The sequence below is a fragment of the Thermobia domestica genome, chromosome 15 (assembly GCF_964235325.1).
Source record: "Thermobia domestica chromosome 15, izTheDome1.hap1.1, whole genome shotgun sequence".
Lineage (NCBI taxonomy): Eukaryota > Metazoa > Arthropoda > Insecta > Zygentoma > Lepismatidae > Thermobia > Thermobia domestica.
Genome location: NC_137468.1, coordinates 112,283,348 through 112,301,595, shown reverse-complemented (window position 1 = coordinate 112,301,595; position 18,248 = coordinate 112,283,348). Strand labels below are relative to the sequence as shown.

Genomic DNA, 18,248 nt, shown 5'->3' with positions numbered 1-18,248 from the left:
TAGTATCACAGGAGATAGCAAATAAATGGATAAATAAAGGCGTTAAATTGAAGAGAAAACCTTTAAAGATAGCTCTTGCCTCTGGAACGACGGAAACAGAAGGCTACGTTATTGTATATGTTAATTTCTGCAAGTACAGGGTGAGACAAAAGTTTCACGTCCTCTCCTCGTGTACAAGACCCCTCATAACTGGCCGAGATTTTTTGTCTAACGCAAAAATCGCTCTTCATATTTTGGAATCCGGATGGTCAATCAGTAGCGGCGAGGATTCTATTTGTTTATTTGACATTCCTAAGGCTGAGAACGTACAAAAATGCTCGGAAGTCGCTGCCTTAGAGCCGGAGATTGATCAAATAGCTGAAATGCTTAAGAGCGTAGATTTGGAACCAGACCTCTTTGAGCGTTTGAAGGAAGTTCTTTATGATAACAAAGAAGTTTTTTCAGAGGACCCCGGTCTAACTGATTTGTTGGAACACGAAATTGTGTTGAAGGATACCCGTCCCTTTAATGCAAGGTTACGCCCTCTTTCGGAAGAGAAGAAGATGATTATGAAGGAACTCCTTGATGACATGGAGGCAAAGGGAATCATTAAGAAATGTAATAACTCTCGATGGGTTAGCAATCCCATTCTTCACAAGAAGAAAAATGGAACTTTTAAAAATGGACTCCAGATCCTTGAACAGAGCAACGGAAAGGGTTACAATGGGAATTCCGGGGATGATGGAGGATCTTTCTTATTTAGGTGATAAAAAGTACTGGATATCTACGGATCTCAGCTATGCATTTGCTCAGCTTCCTATAGCACAGAACAGTCAAAAATACACAACCTTTTTAACTCATTTCGGGACTTACCACTTTCTTCGAGGATTTTACGGGTTAAGCTCCCTCCCGTTTAGTTTGAACCGATTGATGTAAGATGTTCTTAAGGAACTGTATTATACGAAGGTCATAACATATTATGATGACGTAATCCTGGGTTCGAATGATAAGGAGGAGTTATTAGAACTCTTCTCGGAGGTTTTAAAAAGATTTAAGAGAGCAAACTTAACGTTCAGTCCATCTAAGACGAAACTGTTTACGGAAGAAATTCAGTTTCTTGGCTACCGTGTTTATCACGGAAGAATATCATGTACTGATGAGAAAATTAAAATGGCCGAACAGCTACAGAGGCCTAAGAATGTTAAGAAACTGCAGTCAATTCTTGGGTTTTGCCAATATCTTAGATTTCAGATACCAAACATGGCAAAAATAGTAAGCCCGTTGACCGACCTTTTAATGCGAAACAGTGTATTCAAATGGGAAGCTAAGCATGAAAACGCACTAAATGCATTAAAAAGGGAGATTGCGCAGAATAGGAAGCTTTTATTGCCCCGAATTAACGAAGTTTTTCATCTGTTCGTCGATTCGAGCGGGACTGCCGCCGGTTATGTTTTGGCACAGAAGGATGAAAATGGAAAACTTTGTGTTGTATCATTTGGGTCACGCAAATTCAATGAAGTACAAATGAAGTATAGCACGTCTCATCGTGAACTACTTGGAATACTTCTTGGTTTAGAGCGTCACGAACTTTATATTATGCACAGTCCGATGGTAGTTGTCCATACAGATCATCGATCGCTTCTTTCGCTTCTAAAAACGACCTATGATTACTAGGTGGGTTACTCGAATTTCTAGATTTCCGGTGGTACTCAAATTTGTAAAAGGCGCCAAACACTATGTCGACTATTTAAGCCGCATCGAAGACGGTTTTACCGAACCAGGAGACTTTGAAGGTTCAGAAATTTCTAATGAGCTCTTGCCACTTCAAAGTGAGACCGACGCTGGTTTCTTAAAAGTGTTAGGTGAAGATGGACGGCTTGTTGATGCAGAAGATCTCCAGAGTGAGGAGATTTTTATCATCGACAAGCAAGTTAGTAAAGATATTAAGGAGGTTAAGAGGAAACTCAGAGAAAGAAAGAGGGATAGTATGAGGACGCTTCCTAGGCACATAGAAGTTAGTCCCAGGGAGAAGAGAGAAATGCTTTCTGTCTTACCTTTCTGTCTTATAGTGGAGGTAGAAGGGGACGACGAAGAAAGAAACGATTCTCTCAATTGCGAGGACATTATTGTTCCTGCGAGATTAGTCGAGCATCAGGGAAAGTATGTTTTTCTAAAAAGATTGCTGTCTTTTATTAGAGGTGAAAGAAATGCTATTCCCAAGAAGCAGATGAAGAAATTTAAAAACTGGTCTAAGGGAACTTTTATATCGGACGAGGGAATTTTAATTAGGAAGATGCTTTTTGATGAAATTGAGTTTCAGTGTGTGTGGGTCCCCGCTTCACTGCGAGCCCTAGTTTGTGATAGAGCCCACAACGCTGAATTTTCCGGACACCCTCATCCCAGGGAGACGTTTTCTCGAATTAGAAAACGATATTTTTGGCTGGGAATGCATAGGGATATTATGCAGTTTTGTAAAAGTTGCGTGGTATGCGCTAAGTACAAGGACTATGGCAAACGTAAATTTGGTTTAATGTCCAGTACACTGGAGTGTGTGGCCGGCCGTACGGCCTATGTAGATACATTTGGACCCGTGACTCGCTTTTAACGGAGGTTTCTCATATTGCCTTATTGTTATTGACAGCTTCACCCGATATGTGAATTTATTTCCATTAAGGAAGATTACAGCAAAAGCGGTTTCGTCGTGCTTGGTGGAATTTTTTTGCAGACACGGTGTATACCGAAAGATCATCAGTGACAACCATCGAAGCTTTTCTGGGAAATTGTGGACGGAAACTTTACGTATATTAGGGTCGAAGAGCATTAAGATTTCTCTATACAGGCCAAAGGGGAATAAATCTGAAAAAGTTAAGGATTGCAAGATGATGTTGGCCATGTATAATGAAGAGCATGACCAATGGGCGAAAGATCTGAGATTTATTGAGTTTGCTCTAAACTCGAGAACATGTGTGGCCACTCAATATACTCCTATTGAATTGCATTATGGTCGCAGTGTATCTTCTCCCTTGGACCCACTTTTGTCTCCAGTTGAAAGTGAAGAACAGAGCGAGGATTCGTACCCCCGCTATGCGTGGGAAATTAAGTCTAGGGATAAACGGGCTTTTGAGCGTGCAAATGAAATTCAAAAGAAGAGACACGCCACTCAGAAAAGGTTTTATGACAGGTCGCGCTTGCCTAACCCCTTCAGAATCGGACAAAAGGTGTGGGTGAAATCAGTCAGGCTTTCTTGCCTAGCGAAATCTGTTACGAAGTCGTTCTTACCCAAATACGATGGTCCTTACGTAATAAAGTCGAAGCTTGCAGAAAACACTTATTTAGTCAGGAATGTCTTTGACAACAAGGAAATAAGGGTCAATTGTGACTTCTTTAAGAAATTTTATGAGCCCCCGGCCTTTGCAAGACATCTTCCTGAACAGAAAGAAGACTACCATGTGCCGAGGAAAAAGGTTAACAATAGTTGTGAGGGACACACGCGCTTGAAAGTCCCGGAACAAAAGTATATATAGGGATTGAAAAGACAAACTTTCCACATCTATAATTCGTTATTGGCGTCAAAATAGTTCTTTTCTTTGTTCACTACTTTAGTTTGCCGTCAATTGTCATTAGTAACTAAGCTTGAATAGGAAAGAGTGGGAAATAGTTTCTTTTTTTTTTTTTTTTTTTTTTTTTTTTTTTTTTTTTTTTTTTTTAACTTTCTAATGTTGGGTGGACATTCGTTGTACAGTGCCTTCTTTGATTTTGTTGTGGTCCCCCCTTTTTCCACATTTTTTTTTTTAAAGAAAAAAAAGTGATATAAGAATTGTGAACTTAGAAAACTGGACATATTTGCTTTTACGTCTGACCGAGATAAACCCTGAGGATTCTTCTCCGAGTTCAGTCTAAATATGGAGAAGAAGAATTATTTTAAGAAACCGAAAAAGTCTGTTAGACATGTATTTTGCGCAGCCAGACCGGATCCTGCTAATCCTATAGAATTTATACTCCTGTTCAATGTGGACTCTAACAAGAACAATAAGCGAAGATTAAAACGATCAGATGAAAATAACCCCGACCATAAGATCCAGAAAATAGACCCGTCGACATGTTCGCTGCAGGAGATTAGGTTGCTGCAAACTGTAAAAGATACGGCTCCGACTCCGGAATCTGAGGGAACTGGTTCGACCCCCGGTCGAGTTCCTTCACACGACCACGAAGCAGGGAACGACGATGTTCTTTGCCTCTGTTTCGACGAAGATTTTCTTCCACTAACTCCAGGACGTGACATTGACGTTGAAGATGTCCCTATAACTGATTCTCCGGCTAGAAGGAAACTGAAATTTTGACTCCGGGAAAATCTCTGCTACACGGACTCTACAGTGGTGTTAGTGACTGTGTTCAGTAGGAACAATTATCTAAGTGTATGTGTGTATTGAAATTAAGATAAGAATGTAGTGAAATATAGAACTGAATCAGACTTTGAACAATTACTGAGTTGATAAGTGTATTAGTTCGAGTGTTTTATTATTTTTATATACATTTTTTTTTTCAGTGAATAAGACAGTGAAAAAGAAATTATTTAAAATAATGAACAATTGAGAATGAATTCAAGGACTTTGGACTATAATACAGAGAATTTTCTTTTTTTTTTTCTCCTTTTTCTTAAGGAGGTATGCTATAGCACCCTTGGTGTATAGCTGTTTCATATGTATATTTTTTTTCTGTAATTAAATTAGTATTTAATATAATATTAGTATTGTTCTAATAGTATAAAAAAATCCTTGGCCAAGGTACTTATGTATATAGTGCGAATTTTTTGCTTTGCTTTATGTATTTTAAAATGTAATGAATTTTGTGTAAATGAATTCTTGTTATGCCTCTTTTTTTTTTTTTTTTTTTTTAAGCAGTTTTAGAAAGTTACGAAAAGAGCTCTGGACTTGACTCCCCTATACGCCGTGGGAATCTTCGCTTTCTATTTTTGCTTTTTCTTTTACAGGGAAGAAGGGGGAGATTGTGTGGAAAGCTGACCACTTGGCGAGAGGCTTGAGACTATATAAGTCAACCCACCCCTTCTTCCAGGATTCATTTCTTTTAAGAATTTCTTCGGGGACTCTCTTGTTCCGGTAAGAGAGTTGTCTCTATGTCCAGAGATAGGTGAATAAAGTACTTTTTTTACTTTAAGTAATTTTTGGACGGAGCGGGCGGAATGAGCTGCTCCTGATAGTTTTGAGTAGGTTTCTAAGTGATGAAGCCTGCGACTTTGTAAATGATAGCTAGATTATTATTATTATTATTATTATTTTATATATATATATATATATATATATATATATATATATATATATATATATATATATATATATATATAAAATAGGGATATAGGCCAGAGAAGCCCGTATTGAGGGTTTCTCTTTAGATTTTAATGCTGGCACTGGTTCTGTCTGAGAGAGTGACTTGGGCAGTTACCTTTTCGGTGCTCGCCGGGATGAGAATTTTAATGAGGTTCTCGGATGATTTTAAGGGCCCGGGAATTCACGAAGGCTGGAGTGAGGCTTGAGTTCCTGTTCGAGTCCATAATAATGATTTAAGGTTCTTTAGAGAAATTAGAGAATCTTGTTAGGAGACAGCAGGCCTAATAGTGGAGGTCTCTGCCTTTAGGAGAGCTTGCGGTTACAGAGCGAGTAACCTCACGGTACAGATACTTTGTTTTAACTAGTCAATAAAGAGTTATGCCAGGGCAATTTCATGTTTTTATTTAAGCTGATACTCTTTTGCTGACCTTAGTTTATGTTTATAAATTTTTTCCTTGATAGGCTGGAGAAGCGACGAAGGGGGAGGCACTCCTCCCGTAATCTATGAATCTTGGCTTCTTTTTTTTTTACTTTTTTTTATTACTTTAACATACCCCTAGAGAGCTAAAGAAGCAAGATTCCTGCTTAAGCTTCTCTTCCAACATTACTTGTTACTCCTGTGGATAAAAGGTGGCGGATGGATAGGAAAGAAGAGAGAGGGCGGGCTGAGGAATAGCAATGGTAAAACATGGATATTTAGATAGTTCGCATACTAGTTTCTGTATAATTCCTTAAACCGTTTGGGATAGGTCCTATAGTTTCTAAGCCAGGGCATTTTGAAACGTGGTTTTTTCGAATTTTCGACGGTTCATAACTCTGAAAGAAGATGTTTTTCGAACCATGTTTATTAGAACTTTTTTCTTTCATTTCATATAAGGAATCACCTCACAAAGTTTTTCGGTGTTGTTATCTTCCACCCTGTATATTTTTCACAAATATTTAGACGAAGATGCTACGCCGCTTATTATTACTTCTGTATACTAGCAATTCCAACATCAATTTGATGTATGACAGAGGAAGAGAGAGGAAGAAAAAGAAAAGAGAGGAAATGTCAATTCGATTTATAAATGTAAAAAGACTACGTATGATATATTCAATCAGGAATACTTACGAATCTGATTTCGATTTCAATATATTGCAAATGTGTTTGTTCTCTTCAGAGAGTTTAATTTCCAGTTGTCTCCGAATGCACTTATTTCGGACACAGTCACGACACATCGCCTCACGAGTAAGACGAGGACCACCACTGTATTTTTCATATAATACATTCGCCTGAAACAAAGTTTATTATGATTAGAAGATCTGCAAGGAGGTAATAATCTAAGATCATATTATATTTATTAAAAGATAATCTCATACCTATCTCGTTATTTCTGAAATAGCTGTTAAGTTTCGAAATTTTGCCCTCGAAACAATCCTTTAATTGAAAGTCAAATCCCAAGATGATCAGTACCCAAAACAAAGGCATCAATCATCTGTCTTATTCGTCCGAGATTTCTACTGATTACAACGACATATCTATTGCCGATACAATATCAGTTAGAAAAAAGGAGCTTCAGCGTGGAAATATGAAAATCAAACATTAAAGCACTCATTTTTATACGTAACTATGTATAAATAAGAGAAATCATTTCCAAATATCTTGCGTGTTTCATTTAATATAATACTAATAATTTCAATATCTTTTTCAGCATCACTCGTATCTTCTACGGAGGACATAAATTTAGTGTATTACATCGAGTAAATATTCATATAATGCTTTTCACCAGTGTTTGACGAGCACAACTTCTCAGTTATTCCTAAATTTTTTTCTCGAAGTTAAATTATCAGTTATTGAAAATTTTTGAGAATAGTAAAATATTTTCCTACACATGTTTTTACAAAATCAACTCGCCACTGTAATTGAGAGTTGCCAGTCATTGTAAGAGAATATTACTTATGAAGAATTGCTAAAAAGTTCTCTGATAAATACAAAAAATTTAAGCGTATACTCGAAATTAACCTGAGCTCCTTCGTGGCTAAGCGGTTAGCGTACGCGCCTTTGACGTGAGGGACCCGGGTTCGATTCCCACCGGGAGTTCATGTGGTTTGGATTCCATATTAATCCGTACGTCCCGTCTCATTGAGTCTCGCAACTGAGAGGGACGTTAAACTCAAAATCAACTCAACTCAACTCGAAATTAATATAATTAGTTATTTTTGTGGTATTATATAGTTTAATGATGTAACTCCCACTTCTATCCAGCGATTTTTGATCAAGATTAGTTCCGACTCCCTAGCCTGTGATATGTGGATGGTGTTTCCCATTTGTGAAGAAGTCATATGGAGCAACTGAATCTTGTTAAAGATCTGCTTGGCTGAAGACAAATATTAACATAATCTTGACACCGCACGATCTTCATATCCTTGATGTGTCTCACATGTTATTTAATTCTCGTAAGTACATCTCTTTGTCATACCGATATGTGTTTGGTTAATTGCTTTCAAATTTCATCGCTGATTTTAGCACTATGTTAAAACTATACTTATTAGTAGCTTTCCGTAGTCTGAATGAAAGTTTAAACAATAAAAGGAGCGTAATTCATTTTGTTGAATTATCGTGAACATTTACGATAGCTTTGTGGGTTGTTTATACCGGATTTCACGAATACATTATCGGATTTTATTTCCTTTATCGAAAAAACGGCTTACGTTATTGAAGAAGTTAAAAAGAAAGTAACTTTTACTAACGAATGTAAATACGAATGTTTTTACACTGGGGAATTACTTAGTTAACTGTAAATCGCGAAAAATAGTTCATGTGTTTAAAAAACAACTTAAAGATAATAATTACCACTTTATGAAAGCAGATGAAAGGAATTCATTCCCAACTATGAATAAGGATAATTATTTAAGAAAACAAAAAAAAAAAAAAAAAAAAAAACTAAATATTAAGAGCTCTAATTATGTAAAAATAACTACAAATTCTTTACCCAACATCTACGTAAGACGAATATACTAATTGAAGAATCTTGATTGATTGGCGACTCTATAGCTAAACACATTCGCATAAAGTAAAATCGCCCAAACCGTCCTCAGGAGGCTTTAAAGGAAGCGGAACACAACTGAAGAAAACCATGTTTCTTTGTTACATGAGAGGGATATTTCAACAAGTCCTTCCAGTTGAGGGTGACCTTCCAGTTGAGCTGCTGAAAAAGAAAGCGATGTTGCAATTTTCACCCTCTTGTTTAGTGATCCTTTAGTAGTCTTCGCATGAAAGACTGTGCGTGTGTGCTTTTTGCTTTTCAAGTTTTATTATATCTAGTTTTTTTCGTTACTTTTGTTTCCGTTGCATCCTCCTCCTTCAGTCTCCCTTAACTTAAAGTTTATAATTGTAGGACGTTAAACTGAAATATTTCATTTCATTTCAGTTCAATTTGGATATGTTGTAATGAAAAACGAAATCAATAATTAGTTTCATGATGTGTGCTTATTTTACTCTTAAATATAGCATATTGCTAATATTGTGTAACTTCCATAACGATAACGCTTGTACGAACCAAACATGTTAAAAGTTGTTCGTCCCTTCTCCCCCCCACGTAAGGCACCAGTGCTGCAAAAGCCCGATGAGAAAAAATATAATCTTTCGTTGCCACTCCCAGAAGTTCGTCCTTGAAGCGTCCCTGTCCATACTACTATATAGGATTCCTTTAATGATTGTAATGTTAGTGATATTATTATTATTATTATTAATTATTATTATTATTATTATTATTACTATTATTATTATCACTTAAGTATCCATCGTTAAGGTAAGTTTAGCAATGGCAATAACGCATCACCTCGACACCAAACACGTGCCGTTTATGACTTCTTTGGAGTGTTATTTATGAAGGCAGTTAGGGTAAATTTTCTGCTTGAGTACAAAGGAAGCCTATTGGGGACCAATAGAATGTCTCGACTTTAGATCCATCCAGTCTACTCATTACATATGGATAATCTAAATTGTACACAGCTAATGTTCCGTTAAGAATGATAGTACCTCGTAAATCTCATGCGACTTACAAAATCGCTAAATAGTTAGTCAATTCCGACAAAATTTAAATTTTCCATAAACAACAGCTATGAATTACAGAGAAATTTGTGCACGTCAGCAAATGCTAACAAGTTAAAACAAGATTCAATCGATATGCTGGATATGATTGGGTTTATATCAATGCCTAGCATTGGTTGGAGGATAATAAAATCCGTGATTTGGAGATCTACAATTTCACAAAAATACTTGAGCTTTGCTATAAACTATTTTCTAATGGAAGACAAATACTACAACCGAACTGATGGCTACGCGATGGGTAGTTCCTGTCTATATTTCTTGCAAATATAGTCATAAATTATTTCGACACGCAAGTTCTTAAAAGGGAAGATCTTAATTACGTAAGATATTATGGTTTGCTGATGATACGTAACTGATTTACAAAAAGGATAGAGATTTGAAATTTCTAGCGGAGGAATTAAATAAAATACAAAACAAAATAAGATTCAAAGTGAAACTCGAAAAAGATAACCAATTAGTTTGTTTTTTTTTTTTTTTTTTTTTTTCTCAGATATTATAATCGTTAGGAAAGGAAAATTCCATACATGCATTTCCAGGAAACTAAGAGTCTCTTTATATTCACAACAAATCAGCTTACCCGTTTAACATCAAAGCCAACCATAGATCAACCATCAAAGCCAATGCATAGAGTATACAGATAAGTGTCATCGAAAGAAAACTTAGAACAGCTAAAACATTCACAAACAGAACCATTTAAAACTGTTCTACTAAACGGATACTCCAGGGTTACGTTAGAAAAATGAAAATTAAAAGCGTTACAAATCTACATATAAACAATTCAACGGGTCATGGTAACTCAACAAAATGGATTTCGCTCCCTTTCTGGCCTCAATTTTCATACAGACTAAGGAAAGTTGCTAACAAGTATGGCTTCAGTGTAGCGCTAAAATCACCGATGAAATCAGAAAGTGACTTCATGGGATACAAAAGCTATTATGTGGATAATCAAAGTTCTTCAAACACGTATTTGGTAACCAAACATATGTCGGAATGATAAAATGAAATGTACCTGTGAAAATTAAATAACAGTAAGAGACCAAGGATCAAGATCTTGTGATATTAGGATTACCTAAACATTTGTCTTCAGCCAAGCACATCATTAACATGATTCAGCTGCTCCCTAAGACTTCCTCACAAATCGGAAATCCATCTATGAATCACACTACGTTAACTTAAGACTAGGAAGCTGGAACTAAATCTTGATCAAGAATCGCTGGATAAAAGTTGGAATTATATCATTATGCTATGTGACGCCACAAACAGTAACCAACTATATTGGTTTTGAGTATATGCTTAGATTTTTCATATTTACAAGAACATTTTTAGCAATTCTTTATAAGTAATATTATAATATAGTGACTGACAACTCTGAATTACAGTAAGTTCAATCTGTAAATACATGTATAAGAAAATACTTCTATTATTTTCAGAAGTTTTCGGGTGCATTTTATATGTAAAAATGTAAGTTCGAGGGAATATTGCAATGCCTTGAGAAGCTGCGTTCGTCAAACAATGGTGAAAAGCACTATGTGAATATCAAATTGATTTAACACTATAAGGGTACGTCCTCCGTAGAAGATCCAGTGACGCTGAAATAGGTATCGAAATATTAGTATTTTATTAAAAGAAACATAAGCACGTACGTGAAAATTATTTATTCTCTTATTTATAGATTATTGTATGGTTAATTACAGCAGAAAAAAAAGCACTACATAGAAACGCTTAGCATTAAGTCTCGAAAGACTTGCACATGAGGTGTAGAGAAAAGAGACGAAAAGAATATTAATAGTAGGCCGTATTATTTTCAGTCATTTTGAATAATGAATATTATAACACTGATACTGTTATATTATATATTATTATCCTGAAATCGAAATACATTAATTTGAACACAGAATACAAAGAATGTATGTTTATACTGTATTAAAAATCCAAGAGAAAGACACTTGTATATAAACAAATCAACGAAAGTATACTTTCTTCAATGCCATGAGAAAATTGAAATATAAAAATATTGTTATGTAATTCTCTTTTAAATTAGTTGGATTCCCAGTTAATAAGCATCAATTTGCCTAAACGTTATAAACTAAAGTTGACAATACAGATGATAAATGTATAATTTAATGATATGCAATATGTATACCATTTATTATATATATGTGCGATTTACTCCACCACAAATTCGAATTTTATACATTCAAACATCATACTGTAATGCCACAGCTTCGAATTAAGAAAGAAAAAAATCAAAGAAAAGTGAATGAGAGAGATGATGAAGAAACTTTCAACCAACATTGGACTATGACATTAGTAAATAAATGTCTGACCACTGAGAGAAAACATGCATATTAGTCATAACCATAATTGCGAAGTAAATAAATCTTTGCATTATGTTACTTACCGCTTGAGAACTAATACATTTTGTTTCACACATTCGTTCTGGGTTCAGCCTATCGTGTCTACACAGCAAGCTTTTATTATCTATCAAAATTTCATCATCATCACCTGTCAGCCACTTGGACAGCCAACTAACGGTAATGAAATCGAAGTTCTCTTCAGTATTTGCAGGTAGCATTTCATACAAGCTCTTTATCTGGGCTTGCCTTGCTTTCCCAACTTCAACGATTTTGTCCTACAAGAAGAAATTAGTAAAGAAAAAGCACGGAATTTGTATTAAAAAAAAAAAAAAAGTTAGGAAAAACAAAACAAGTAACCTGGAACATAAACTTTATCAACTACAACGAATATCCTACTCGTATTCTCAAAAACTGATAAAATACTAATTAACAAGCCGAACAGATTGAAATCAAATTGTTCGTTTATTATCTAGTCCCCCCTCTCTCTCTCTCTCTCTCTCCGTATATGTGACATATTTTCAAATTCATTCTTGGGAAATTGTTCATGTACTGTCTGACCATTCGGCTGGGACCTCTAGTTGGCAGACTGCCAAGGATAGCCTATCTTAATGAAAGGAAAAAATGTAAGAAAAAAAGGAAGGAAGGAGTTGGTTATTCGCGTCGGCGGTAAAGGTATTGTTTGAACAGTGTTACCAATCCGGCACAGTAAATCTATAGCTGATAAGATTTTATAAATAATAATATGAGAATGAAATCCAAGTGGCCCTACATTACTGAAAGCACGATAATCGATTATTATTGTCTGTAGGGCATGACTGGGGATCTACGGTGCAAGATGAAATGAAAGATAAAGAAACAATAAAGAAATCCAAAATCTGAAGGAGGAGATAAGCACAATATTTTGCCTAAGATTTTACTATCACTGCCAGGGGCGGCTTTAGGATTTTAATTTTGGGTAGGCCTGCTCCTTCGCTTATGGATACATATACAAATTTGATTGATAATGACAGTAGGAAATTACTTTTACAAAAGTGGTTGATGCTACCTGTTAAATAATTATTTACCATTAATATAAATAGTGGAAAATATGTTTACTCTTTACTATATCTTTTAGCGTTTATATATTTTTCAAAATTTGTGGGTAGCCTACCCGCTAAAGCCGCCACTGATCATTGGTTAACTATATTGGCTCCATCATAATAAAATATATACAAAACGACGCACGTACACATACACATACGCTCACGCAAGCATAAACACGAAACAAATAAGAGAAAGAACTAGAAAAATACAGTAAACTGCACAAACGTATGTCTACTGTAGAGAAAGACAATAACTTATGTCCTCCCGCAAGTTGTTAGTGCAATCAACCGAATATTGAAGCCCCTAAAAACACAACGCTAGGCTCGATCCCAGCTTGCGCCGTGTGGACTTTGTGGTGGACAAACACCGTGCTCGTGGGTTTTCTCGGGGTTTTCTCGTTTCCTCCCACTTTCTTCAATCCATCATTTCACTCATCTCTCATCATCACCGTCTCCTTTACCCTAACCGGCATAATCGTGGGACGTAAAACTTAAAAATTTTATTTCAAACACAATGCTAGGCTGCATTTAAAATGCGCGCGCTGTGTTCACTACGTGACATCATCGCCTGACCAGATTGTACTGCTGACCTGGAACCAATTTACGTAGGCTGGCAACTATGTTTAAACTTTCAACCTTCTTTCTCTCGCTCCCAGAGGAGAAAATGAAAACTCGTTGTACGTACATACACATACCCATCTTTTGTAATGGACTCTTCTACTTCGGTCATGCGCAGAAGAGTCGAGGGATCTAATGTCTGAGGATAAATAGTGCATAACATTCATATTTCTGTACTTTTATTCTTTGTACTTTTCGTGTGTTGTATTTGTTGTGTTACCAAGAAACCTCTAGACATTCGTTCTCCCCAACGGTCCCTCAACTTCTCACCGTCTTCCATCTACTTTCTCTTTTTACTGCAGGGATAATGGACAAGAAGGAGGAACCAGCTAGGGATAGTTTGTTTTTTATATTTTCAAATTCCAACTGAAAACAATCAGCAAGTGGACGCTGTGTAGTATTGGCTGGAAGCTGGCAGCCCAGCCATGATCAAAGATTTATCATTATATTTGTAGTGTGACAGAGCAAATACATTAACATTTATTAGCACTAATCGTTCTCAAACATTAAAAAGTCAATATAAACATTTAATATGCATTTTCTAGTTATATATTGCGAATTGTATATCATTAATTAATGTAGTGAAAAATTCTAACAAAACCAATGTACCGTCGTGTATATGTGAATTAGACATACATAACCCTACGGACATAGTCCAATATAAACCAGATTCTCCGAATTAACATATCATTCCACTCATCAGTCAATCAAACAGAAATTATTAAAATGAAAATACTGAATATCTAACAGTTATGATACCTCATTACTACATACGGGCCTTATAACCGTCACCAGGTTATAGAAATATTTTTCGTGGACGCTCTGTATATTTCGTAAAGACAGTAATTATTTTTCGATTTATACTTTATTCTGCGACGCAAATAAGTTCTTTCTTCGATAGGAACTTTTTCTTCCCACGCAACAGGACAAAGAAATCTTTATCGTTTATTCATATATATATTTAAAACGTTGCTTTGTGGTGAGAACATTTTAATGAGCGACGAAGGTGTTCAGCGTTTCTTCCTGACTTATTAATATGTAAAGAGTATGTTCTATGGTTATTTGGAACTGAATTAAGTGGAAATACTGCGATCCAAAGCACACCAGGTGTCTGAGCACCAGAGCCAGCCACATCACTTTACCAGTTCGTTATTTGAACGTTCCTACCATCAAATTACCGCAATGTCTTCTGCGTCGTGGCCAGTGGACTAAAATTAACATTAATTCTTTTTCATATTCGATTTACATGTACATACAGGTGATTTAACCTGAGTGCTTTTGAGAATGAACTGCCAACATTGATCAGTCGATCAGTGCAGCTCGTATCTCGAACCTCTGAATTCGAGGAATCTTACTCCGTAACTGTGAGCAGCAACCACGTACGTTGTATCGGGCATCAAGTATAATGTTGTGCTAAGGGGTATACGTTATTAGTCAGTCACGGACCTAGTTATGGCTAGCCCCGATCAGTTAAATCCCAGGTTCACTTGCCTAGTGCGTCGGAGTTATAAACGCGCCCTCCAATATTATCATTCCATATCAAATACTAACTTCAAGGATGACTATCGAAGTGTAGTATCCTTGATCTTATGATCCATAGTCCCACCTCTTAAAACACACACCAGAATTTCAATATGGTTCAGGAATAAACCAATACTGTATATGGACCCTTAAGAAGAAAAGTGCCTTAACACTCTATGTATCAGCGAACATTGTGCAAAATGTTTACTTCTACCAACAGAAAACGGAGATTAGCAGTAGAAAGGAAAAAAGAAAGAAAGAAAAAACATAAAAGTTGATTACGAAAGAGACTGAGAAACTGGAATCTCTTATTGTGCTATGAATTTCAACTGAAGTGCAAAGAAATTATGCGTGTGTGTCTGAAACTTCAAACAATAGAAAATTGATCTGACACTTAAAAGAGCCAAGAATACAACACAAACTAACTGAATCACACTTTTGTAATACCTGTGGTCTTTATTCTTGACAAGATTTCACTCGTAACTGTCACCCCACGCTAACATCAGTGCAAGCTTCTTATTGTTCTTTCGAACGTGGAAACTTTGTATTCTTTTTCGATATACATTACATAGTGCTTACCATAAGAATCACAAAAGCATTATCTTCCAATGTCATTTAATATCAAAATGCTCTGATAACTTGAGGCAGGACAATAAAGAAAAACTGACATTTCAATACAGTGGCAACTGAACGATACTGATTATCAACTGAAACAATGGTAGTTTCTCTCATTAGGTAACTTGACCAAAGACAAATTAATCGATTTAGGTAAACATTACATAACTGAAACAAAAACATGACACTGCATAAAACTACCACTGGTATTGTCTATATAAATCGACACTCTCATCTGTCTCCTCATATCGACTCTGAAGACAAAAGCAATGTCTGCTCTTGCAACAGAACTACGAAACAAATTTTGTCTGACTAATTACCCGAAAATAATTCTTTCACTTCCATAACTCTGCATAGGTAGGAGATTGATTCACTCCAGACGCCAAATATATTTAATCATCAAACTGAAACGTTAGTCCTCTCATAGGGTTCTCAACCGATGTGAAACTGGACTAACAGCCCAGGGAATCAACATAGCGACGTCTAAGTGGCACGAATCACGCCAGTGGAAACCTCGGCGTCCTCCCCTGCACACTTATTTTGGAACAAAAGACTTCGTCGTTACACAATAAACTTGCATGTTCATGTTGCAGGGTTTTTGCTGCGGACTGTACCAGTCAACACCTCCGGCGATAGCAATAATGCTCAGTGCTACATAGTCATTATAAAAACTAAGTGGTTTCACTATTATAATAGATATTAATATTATTATTATTATTTATAATAAAAATATCAAACAAGTGTGTTGCGATGTTCTGGACCAGTGGCGTATTTAGGGGGGTGGCTTCCGGGCTTAAGCCCCCCCCCCCCCGAAATCTTACTTAGTATAGTAAATTAAATGAAATATCTTGCAGAATTTTCACATTTCCAGGCAAAGCCCCCCCCCCCCGAAAGTTAGCAAAGCCCCTCCCGAAACAAAATCGTAAATACGCCACTGTTCTGGACGTTCAGTAAAGTGTGTAGTCAGCAGTGGCGAGGCGTACCATGAGGCTCTGAGGCCGGGCCTACCCTGTTTTTTACCGTATATTTTCTTTGTCTTTGATTTCTTATAAAATACAGTCAATACTTCAACATTTCGGTTTTTTCGGTAACAAAATAGTAGGTTGGAAACACTCGGAGTCCCTTCCGTCTTTGTCTCACCAGCTCGCTAGACAGGTTTACGGGCTATGCTGCTCAGGGAGCGAAGCTATTATTGCTGGGGATTGCATGCGTTGTTGGCAAGGTGCGAAGGCTCGCCTCTGGTAGTTTAGTTTTAGCGTTGAAGGCATCTTTCAATGCTAATATGTTATAAAATGATTTCCTTAACACAGAGTAAGAAGTTTCTGTGTTGAATTATGTATTTCTATTAGTGATAAATTGTTTAATTTAGGTATACACTCTCAGGAGTTATTGAGAATAGCTGTTTTTCCCCCTACATGGGGCCTCATCCATAATAGCTTATAAAATATAAGTCTGATACATTAAACATATGTATAAATTTACGAAACGCTACTGTACAGGATAAAATAATTATATTTGTGTGTAATTTTAGTTGAGGTTTCCATTTCATAGAATTAGATGGAATATTTACGTTTTTGCTCGAGGGGGTTTGCTTGTTTCGGAAGGGTTTTGCTAACTTTATTCTTGGAAATATGAAAATTCTGTAATATATATATAAAACAATAAAAAGCTGCGATAAAATTTCGTTGAGTGCTTCAGCACCTCTTTAAATTTGCCACTCCGTAGAATACAGTAGGTATGAAATATCTTGCATTGATTCACATAAATTTCCTTCTGAGCATTAAATTAACATTTCTAGTGAAGTCATTATCACGTGAAGCATTAATAATTAAATGCAGTATTGTACTTACTTTAAAGTGGGAGATGCAAGTAACAAACGCTTATGCAAGAAATTCGACAGCTAACTGTAAGAATGTACTTTTTTCTCTCTCCCTCCATTTTCAAATATGCAGGAAATGAAAATAGCAAGTGAGGTGGAAATTCCCCTCATCCCCCCTGCAAATCCCAAACAGAAGAAAGTATGGACTGCGCTTCAAAATATTTGTAGTGGAGCTAAATGGGAATGTACCATTAATACATATTGTGTGTTTTCCTCATGTAAATATTTGTTTAATAATAATAATAATAATAATAATAATAATAATAATAATAATAATAATAATAATAGACTACTTTCCATCTACGTTTGTTTATATATTCATTCTTTCTTGTTAAATTAAACCACAACAACAACAACAAAACTACCATGTATACATGCACATAAACTCGACTTTAAACAGTGTTAGAAATACAGCTAAGAAAATTCTTTAAAATAAGTAGATTTGGGAGAATTTTTTTAACTCAATAAGGAAAACAGAATTTTGACTGTAATTTTAAACATTTTATGGTACATTAAATGTTATTTGTGTTAGTTTGTCGGGCCTACCCTAGTCGTGGGATTACGCTTCGCCACTGGTCGTCAGTCAAAAAAAAAAGGTTGAGAACCACTGCTCTAGAACAAAACTGACTACTGACTTAAGTATTATGATAACGTCTAAAAGAAATTGAAACAATTCAGTTTCGACTGAATAAATGTTGTATATGATGTCACGGACCTTTGCCAATATCAGTGTAAATAACCGCATAAATTATTCATAGT

General features: G+C 35.9%; 1 protein-coding gene across 2 annotated transcripts in view; it reads right to left on the bottom strand.

Moving 5' to 3' along the window:
- The window catches only part of LOC145671207 (ubiquitin carboxyl-terminal hydrolase 48-like), a 727,624-nt gene that overhangs the window by 648,137 nt on the left and 61,239 nt on the right, over window positions 1-18,248 (bottom strand). For both annotated transcript variants that reach the window (XM_081740067.1, XM_081740066.1), the window contains exons 10-11: window positions 11,819-12,049; window positions 6,436-6,596 (exon numbers count right to left, since the gene is read on the bottom strand). In XM_081740067.1, the coding sequence (XP_081596193.1) occupies window positions 6,436-6,596; window positions 11,819-12,049 (392 nt within the window). The remainder of the gene's footprint in view (window positions 1-6,435; window positions 6,597-11,818; window positions 12,050-18,248) is intronic.